The sequence below is a fragment of the Cebus imitator genome, unplaced genomic scaffold (assembly GCF_001604975.1).
Source record: "Cebus imitator isolate Cc_AM_T3 unplaced genomic scaffold, Cebus_imitator-1.0 Scaffold30, whole genome shotgun sequence".
Classification (NCBI taxonomy): Eukaryota; Metazoa; Chordata; class Mammalia; order Primates; family Cebidae; genus Cebus; species Cebus imitator.
Window position 1 is genome coordinate 2,968,002 of NW_016107345.1, and position 8,823 is coordinate 2,976,824.

At 36.3% G+C, this 8,823-nt stretch overlaps 1 protein-coding gene across 4 annotated transcripts in view; it reads left to right on the forward strand.

The window, feature by feature from the left end:
* The window catches only part of RASA2 (RAS p21 protein activator 2), a 120,321-nt gene that overhangs the window by 90,726 nt on the left and 20,772 nt on the right, over nucleotides 1–8,823 (forward strand). For 3 of the 4 annotated variants that reach the window (XM_037736831.1, XM_017523741.2, XM_037736832.1), the window contains exons 16-19: nucleotides 408–491; nucleotides 1,131–1,208; nucleotides 5,405–5,478; nucleotides 6,076–6,182. In XM_037736831.1, coding sequence (XP_037592759.1) covers nucleotides 408–491; nucleotides 1,131–1,208; nucleotides 5,405–5,478; nucleotides 6,076–6,182 — 343 coding nt within the window. Of the gene's footprint in view, nucleotides 1–407; nucleotides 492–1,130; nucleotides 1,209–5,404; nucleotides 5,479–6,075; nucleotides 6,186–8,823 lie in introns of all 4 variants that reach the window. The other variant, XM_017523740.2, reaches the window with a different exon arrangement.

Below are 8,823 nucleotides of genomic sequence, written 5' to 3' on the forward strand. Positions count from 1 at the left end.
CGTGGTGGCAGGCACTTATAATCCCAGCTACTCTGGGGGCTGAGACAGAATTGCTTGAATCCAGGTTGTGGAGGTTGCAGTGAGTCGAGATCACACCACTGCCCTCCAGCCTGGGCAACAGAGCAAGACTCTGTCTCACAAAAGAAACAAAAAAATGTGGCTTTTAAAAGCACAACATGTTCATTAATTGCTTTGGGAAGAATTGTCTAGTATATATGGCTTCTTTAGTCTCTTAATTCCTTAGTCTAGTGAGTTGTACCCAGCCTTAGCTAGATTTTAGCTGTGTGTGGTTTGAACGTTTTTGAGCCATTGTTTTATAGCAATGTAGTCCATTTATTCTACTTTTTTATACAAATTATTTTCTTGAAAACTTAATAGTAGTTTTGGTCTTTTTTTACATTCTTTAGGATGCACAGACAATTAGAACATTAACTCTCATCTCAAAAACTATTCAGACTTTGGGAACCTGGGGGAGTCTATCCAAAAGCAAGGTAAGTCTTTATATCTTTTATTGTTTCACATTTCTAAATGTTGTTACATCCTATGATCCTTTCTCCTTGACTTACCTTCTTCCAAATTAAAAACAAAACAAAACAAAATACACACATACAGACACAATTCTTTTAAGTAGATGCTCTTTTAGTCACCTGTTAAGGAGGACAGTTTCAGACGCTGGGCATGGTGACTTGTGTCTTTAATCCCAAGAAGCTGAAGCAGGAAGATCACTTGAGGCCAGGAGTTCAAGGCTGTAGTGCACGATGATGTCACCTGAGAATAGCCACTGCACTCTAGTCCCAGCAACACAGCAAGACTCTGTCTCTAGAAAATTTTTTTAAAAATCGGTTTAATGAGAACATTTTAAAAAAGAAAAACTGGATAGTTACATGTAAACTGCTAAATCTGAAATAGGGAGAGCCTAGTGAGGACGTGCAGGACAATCTGTCTGCCTGCCTGCCTGTGCCGTAATCGCATGACAGCTTTGAAAGAAGTCTTCCACTCCAAGCCCTGTACCTCTCTGGAAGTATATAATTGAGTCCTTTTAGGCCTTAATCCTCAGCTTAAAAATACAGTTCATTCTATTCTTAATTCTCTATTTAACACATGTAAACCCTGTGTTTGTTCTTTCTTAGTCAAGTTTCAAAGAGACATTCATGTGTGAATTTTTCAAAATGTTTCAAGAAGAAGGATATATTATAGCAGTTAAAAAGGTATGATTGTTTTATTCTGGAATTGTTAATATTTCTTTCATATAGCATAGGGGAAATAACATTTTATATATATTATTCTTATGACTCAATCCCCAGTTTAAATAATACTGTTTAAACTGTTTGTCAAAAAGACTTCCTTTTTCTTTTTCCTTCTTATACAAAGCTGTGCTTTTCAGCTTTGAAAATACCAGACTTGTATAAGAAGTTTTAAAAACAGCTACTTTTGCCAGTGCCTTAGAAACACAAGTTACAGAAGTCTACGGTTTGGATTTCTCAAAGTGACATTATTGGCTTTTGGGGCCAGATAGTTGTTGATTGTGAGGGGCTGGCTCATGCGTTACAGGATATTTAGCAGCATCCCTGGCCTCTACCCCTTAGATCTAAAAAGTATGCGTCCTGCTTTGACAGCCAAACATGCCTCCAGGTATTGCCAAATGTTCTTTGAGGGGCAGACTTGCCTCTGGTTGAGACCCCCTGGTCTCTAGGGGTAAAGGTTTTGTACGGTGTCTAATGTATAGTGGACACTTAATTGCCATAGTAAAAAATATATGTATTATTGAACACTTAATAAACAATACAGATTTATGGTAGTAACCTGAGGAAAGTTACTATAAATTTACAAAAGCCTGTAATATATAATATCCTAACACGAGACCTGCAGCATACAAAAATCACTGTACTTAGCAGTTGACAATGTTTTGAAAGGATCTTTAATTTCTTGGGTCCTTAGTCCTGAATCATCTAAACAAAATATAGCATGATTGTAAAACCCTGAAAACTTAAAAAGAAAAGCTACCTTTAAAGTACTCTATCCTATATAGTCTAGAAGGTAGGAATTTAAGAAAAAAAAGAAAAAGGAAAGAAATGAATTATATCTAAACTGGGCCTGAAGAAGGTACTATCACAATCTTAATGAATCCAAATTAGCAAAGCCAAATGTTAAATTCTTCATTCAATTTCTGTAGTGTGATTAGCAGTTGGTCACTAGAGTATTTTGTTGAGGTATATGTTTGGGCCTTTTTTTATACTTAGGATTCTTACAGAGACTTAGTAAGCGAAAATGATGATTTAAAAAATTAAAATCCATTGGAATATATTTCATCTAGAATAATGCCTGTTTAACCAGAATTTTTTTTAAGCAGCCATTAAAGGCTTTTGAGCAGAAAGTCTTTCAAAAGAATAGGCAAAGAAAAAGCTGCCCTTTTATTTTTAGGACATTGTTGAAACACTTGTGGGATACTGTAGGCAGACTTTTATTGGCAAGATTATGATGTACTGTCTTTTGTTTGGGAGTTGTTTTTCCATGTTTTGTGACCTAGGCTGTGGTAGCATCTGATTTTTTTTCCCCCGATATAATCAGAATGTGTAGAGTTGATAATGTCAGTGGAGAAAGTATTTAAGGGTTCCAGGAGTTTAGTCTGTTCCAGATCTGCCCTGAGTCACCCACTCACATTCTAATTGACTGTCGCCATAGTATGCCTCTCAGACTTGGTTCTAGATTCCTAAGCTAGCATAGGATTTTTTGCCCTAATATCCTAGTTTCCTTTATTATTTAGTAGTTGCAACTGGATATGTGCAGTGCTATAAATTGCAAAAGCTTGTGAAGCTCAATTTCTCATTTTATATTGGCCCTCTGACTAGTGACATTTACTATTGATGCAGAAGAAAACAGAGTAGAACTCTGAATTATACCCTATTTCCTGCAGATTTTAGAAAGGATAACCTGGATAGTTTTATAAACAAGGTGACCATATAATTTGTTGTCTAAATCAGAACACTTCTGAGAGTGAAAAATACTATTAGTGATTATTCTGGGATAATAGGAAGGGTCCTGTTAGGGATGATCCTGAGCAAACTGGGATCTATAGTCACCCTGCCTATAGTCCATCTTAATTACTGGGTTTTTTTTCCCCCCCACTTTATATCTCTGTGTTTACCCCATAGATTTTTAAGAATTATAATAAATAAATTAATGGCTGGACAAGGTGGCTCATGCCTGTAATCCCAGAACTTTGGGAGGCTGAGGTGGGTGAATCACCTACTGATGTTGTGGTAGGGTATTTCTTCAGTTGGACACTTGTACCTGCATCACCCACATATAATGCAAAAGGAACTCTGTTCTTATTCTTTCACTTACCAGTATTTCCTCCCAGCAAACTAGAAAGAAACATTCTATTTGAAAACCTCTAACTCTGGGCTCTGGTGGGCAATTATCAGCCAGTCTTAGGAGAAAATGGCTGTGCCTACAAATTGTACTTCAGAATAAGCACTGGAGCCTCAATATCATCCTTATAGGAATGTGGTTTGTTTTTGTTTAAGTCCTAAGTAGAACAATGTACAAAAGTATAAAGGAAAAAGCAAAGAAATTCAGACTGTCTCTGAGTTTCTGAGTTTGTAATATCCACCTAATGAACTAAACCAATGGATAGCTCATTTAGGGGGCAAAATAGGATTCGTATTTAAGAGGAAGAATTGTTCCTCGAGATCAAGGTAATGGTAGTAAAAAAAAAAAAGAAAGAAAAGAATTGTTCCTTGAACTGCAAATTTCTCTTTCCCATGAAGAGACAGCCAAATACTAAAAAGTCCTTAGCCAAAGTAGCACATTTATGATGCTAAATGTCCTTCACTGGCTGACTTGTCATTGCTAAAGATGGATACTGTAAATTTCCTTGAGTCACTACATTTCCACATTCTCCATGGAAAGTTTATAAATGGTGATTAGATTTCCAGGTTATCCCAGAGAATCTGTTTACACTTCAGTCATGACTGTGAAATACCATCTCTCAGAACTAAAGTCAGTTATATGTAATAGAAGTTGGCAAACTCTTTTCTGTAAAGGGACAGTGAGAAATTATTTTAGGCTTTGCTGATCACATAAGGTCTCTGCCATATAGTCTTTGATTTCACAACCCTTTAAAAATGTAACAGTTAGAGGTTGAGTTTCCTTTATCAAAAATGCTTGAGACCAGAATTGTTTTGGATTTTGGATTTTTTTTAATTTTGAAATACTTCTCTCTCTCTCTCTCTCTCTCTCTCTCTCTCTCTCTCTCTCTCTCTCTCTCTCTCTCATTTTTTTTAACTGGTTGAGCATGCCTAATCTGAAAATCCAAAATTTGAAATCCAGAATGCTCCAGCAAGCATTTTCTTTAAATATCCTGTTGGCACTCAAAAGTTTTGGGTTTTGGAGCATTTGGAATTTTCAGATTAGAGATGTTCAACCTGTATTCTTTTGGGCCTTACCAAAAACAGACTACAGGTCAACTTTGGCCCTCTGGGCCATACTTTGGTGATCCTTAACCTATAATAAAAGTTCACAATCTTATATGTAAAATCATTGGGACCAAAAGTATTTCAGAATTCTGTTTTTCAGAGTTTCAAAAGGTAATCAGTATATACTATATGTAACACTCCCCAGCGGAGCCTAGGGTAGCACACCACAATCAAATACATTAATTCTTATAGCACAGTGCATGAATACTTAACAGCAAGAGAAGTACAGACTATATATAGCCTTACGCCAGTTCAGGTTAAGTTATACCCCTAAATGAGAACTTAAAATCAAAGACAGGATTAAAGACTTTGTATTAGAGCTTTATATATTTCAGTATTTCAGTTAAGGAATTGTGGATTGAATTATTTCTACAAGAAAATATGTTCTTGGTTTTAAGTAACTTAAGAACAAAGTTTTAGGCCGGGCACAGTGGCTCACACCTGAAATCCCAGCACTTTGGGAAGCTGAGGCAGGTGGATCACTTGAGGCCAGGATTTCAAGACTAGCCTGGCCAACATGGTGTAATCCTGTCTCTACTAAAAATACAAAAAATTAGGTGGACGTGGTGACACACACCTGTAATCCCAGCTACTTGGGAAGCTGAGGCATGAGAATCACTTGAACCTGGAAGGGAGAGGTTGCAGTGAGCCAAGATTGTGCCACTGCACCTCCAGCCTGGGCAACAGAATGAGACTCTGTCCCCAAAATAATTAATTAGTTAATTAATTAAAACTTTTATAGTACTTGTCATTTGTAAATTAGGGATTTCCTTTGTAATTAAATATGTGTTTTGTTTTATAAATTACTGTTATGTGTATTCCTTAATGAAGAATTTCCCATTATAATCAATGACATGTAAGATAAACTGAATGTTTTGTAATGTATATTATCTCACAGTGTAATATTTGCCCATTTCCCCATTTAGTTCTTGGATGAAATTTCATCTACTGAAACTAAAGAGTCCAGTGGTACGAGCGAGCCTGTGCACCTGAAAGAAGGGTAATTTAATGAAATTAGAATGAAAATCACTTATCAGTATATATATTAAGTAAGTACAAAGAACGTGGGTCTAAGAGTAAGGAGATCTGGGTTTGTGTTCTGTCTTAGAACTGCCAAAATTATCAGTCAGGTAAGTCACCCTTGCTATCCTACAAACTTGATGGCAGAGAAGTATGATTTCCTGTGTATACAGTCCTAGAGTTGTTTTGCAATTATAGTGAGATTATAGATATTTACAGTACTTTAAAAAAGTAATAGCACTATTCAGTCTTAATGTAAAGTGTTTATTATTAGAAGTTAATGAGGGGACAGGGATCACTCATTTGGCCCTTTTTTATTCTGTATAGCACGGTTAAAAATATTAAATTAAAACAACAAAAAAAAGAAAAATATTAAATTAATTAAAGACTTTATTCCTTTAGTATGGCCAAAATAAATGCAACAGTCGTGGATGGCAAAAATATTTTTACATTTTTAATATAATTTTACACAACTGTTCGTGTCATTTAAAATTAAAGGATACTTCTTTGTTTTAAAATTAAAAGGATACTTCTTTTAATTTTTATAGCTAAACGTTTACATCTGTTATTTTGGCAGTGAGATGTATAAAAGAGCTCAGGGAAGAACTCGAATTGGAAAAAAGAATTTTAAGAAACGATGGTTCTGCTTAACAAGCAGAGAGCTCACCTACCACAAACAGCCAGGTAGTTGTGTTTATACTTTATTGTGGGGTTTTTCCTGGTTCTTGGTGAAGGTTTCTTTGTTGCTTAATGTGACTCTAGTGAATCCTTTCGGTAATATTACTGTAATTTATGGTTTCTTACACTGCTACATACATACTGAGAATGAAACACGTATTTGACAGTAACCCCACGTATATTATGTTTTTCTCACATTAAATTTCTTGAGTTTCTGAAAATGGTGTTCCTTCAGTGTGCTTTGTATTCTAAAAATCCATAGTTATCTGTACTGTTATTTATCAAAGAGCAACAGCCAAACCTTTTAGAACATGGAAGTTTATTTAACTCTGAGAGGCAAAATTAGCAAGTTTCAATAGCTAATAAATGAGAATTTTTCTCTGGTTTGCTGGAAAATATCAGCCGAAAATTCCCACAGTTACACCATAGATTGTGATCCATATACAGTTGTCAAATTCATCCTAGGGTCTTAGCCAGGCTAACCCCAAGGTGGAAGACTTTAATAATTTGCCTCCTGAGAAGACTCTGTTGCCTTTACAAGTGTACTATTTGTGTCAAGGAAGCCATCTTCCTGCAGTGTGATTTGAGAGCTCCAGAGAGGGAAAGCTTATCCCTCAGTAGACTGACACAGTGCTTAAAATAAACTACTTTTACATTTATTCCTTTGGGGTAATTTTCCACAGGAGGCCAGGTGTGGTGGCTCGCGCCTGTAATCCCAGCACTTTGGAAAAACAAGGCAGGCCGATCATTTGAGGTCAGGAGTTTGAGACCAACCTGGCCAACATGGTGAAACCCTGTCTCTACTAAAAATCAAAAAAAAAAATTTAGGCACGGTGGCTCACACCTGTAATTCTAGCACTTTGGGAGGCTGAGGCAGGCAGATCATCTGAGGCTGGAAGTTCGAGACCAGCCTGACAAACATGGAGAACACCTGTCTCTACTAAAAATACAAAATTAGCCAGGCATGGTGGTGCATGCCTCTAATCCCAGCTACTTGGGAGGCTGAGGCAGGAGAATCGCTTGAACCCAGTAGGCAGAGGTTGTGGTGAGCCAAAATCATGCCATTGCACTCCACCCTGGGCAACAGGAGTGAACATGCGCCACAGTGGCGCATGCCTGTAGTCCAAGCTACTCTGGAGGCTGAGGCAGGAGAAGCACTTCAACCCAGGAGGCAGAGGTTGCAGTAAGCCGAGATTGTGCCACTGCACTCTAGCCTGGGCGACAGAGCAAGACTCCATCTCAGAAAGAAAAAAAAAAAATATGAATTATCCATAGAAGGCCATTAGTTTCTGATAGTAAGAAGAATTTAGTATCTATAACACAGATCACATAAAATAGAATCCCTTCTGTTCAAAGTGATCAAGATTCAGAGATGTTCACTTAACCAAACCAAAAGGTTAAAGCAAGAATCATTTAAAAATAAGCAAAAAGATGCATACAGATCTTAAATATTTATGTATTTGTTTACCAGTATTTTGGAGGAGAACCAAGATTATTTCTTTGACTATGGACCTATAGATCAGATTTCCTGTCTTATGTAAATATACCCATAATGCATCAGTTTTCAGGTTGATTTCTCCAAAGTAAATCTAGAACTTAGATGCTTGAAAAGTAATCCACGTACAAAGTCCTCTTAGATTTTCAGGATTGTTACCCTAGTCTTTTACAGCTGTCTTACCCCCACATAAATTAGTTTCATTTGTGGGGGTATGCATCTCATTTTTAGAGGCTGTTCAAAGCATTTACCTGATTTTCAAATAAGTAATAAACCTCTTGGTAGTAGGCACTTATTTTGTCTCTTTACATAAAGTAAATTATAAGTACAACATAGAAAACAAGCATAAGTAGGGTCAGCAACAATCCCAAAGGACTTGGTAAGCAAAACAGCCTAATCAGTGGAAGAAGAAGGGTGCTGGCTTAATTGAGCAGCTAAGCACCACAAGCATTTAGCATCCCGTGAACAACATTCAGTATGTTTTACAGAGGAAATGGAGAGTCTGTTAATCCATCAAATCTGTTAGGAAAGGATCTGTTAAGAGAGCTTCTGCTGTAAATTCTGGAATAATACATCAGCCATAGGGTGCTTTAAAGAGAATGTAAACACAGTTAAGTAGAGTGCTTGAATGGAGCTTCTTGAATAGTAGAGCAATAAGAAAAAAGTTTTATTTCTTAATTCTTCCTTAGGAATGGCTTAGTCAGAATGACTGCATATGTCCCAATGTATTAGAAAGATATAGGAAACCAAATGCATTATACCTTTAGGTATATTACCCAGATAATTTGTTATAACATTTACACATTCAAATAAGCAAAAGTCAATAGACTACATACACGCCCTTCCAGATAGCATTTTTTAAGCTAAGCATATTTTAAATGTTTTAGAAAGTATAACTTACTGAATACTATATAAATGTTCTCACTTATACATAGCACTGGTGCTAATTATGTTTACATTAATAGTACATTTAAATAAAATATAAGGTAAATTAGTCATTCTCTATGAATAAATGAGTTCTTTTTTCCTCATTTAAAGCATTTTCTGTCTAAACCAATATTCTGAAGTATTTTTTGGTTTATAATCTTCTTTAAGAATTAGATAGCGCCGGGCGCGGTGGCTCAAGCCTGTAATCCCAGCACTTTGGGAGGC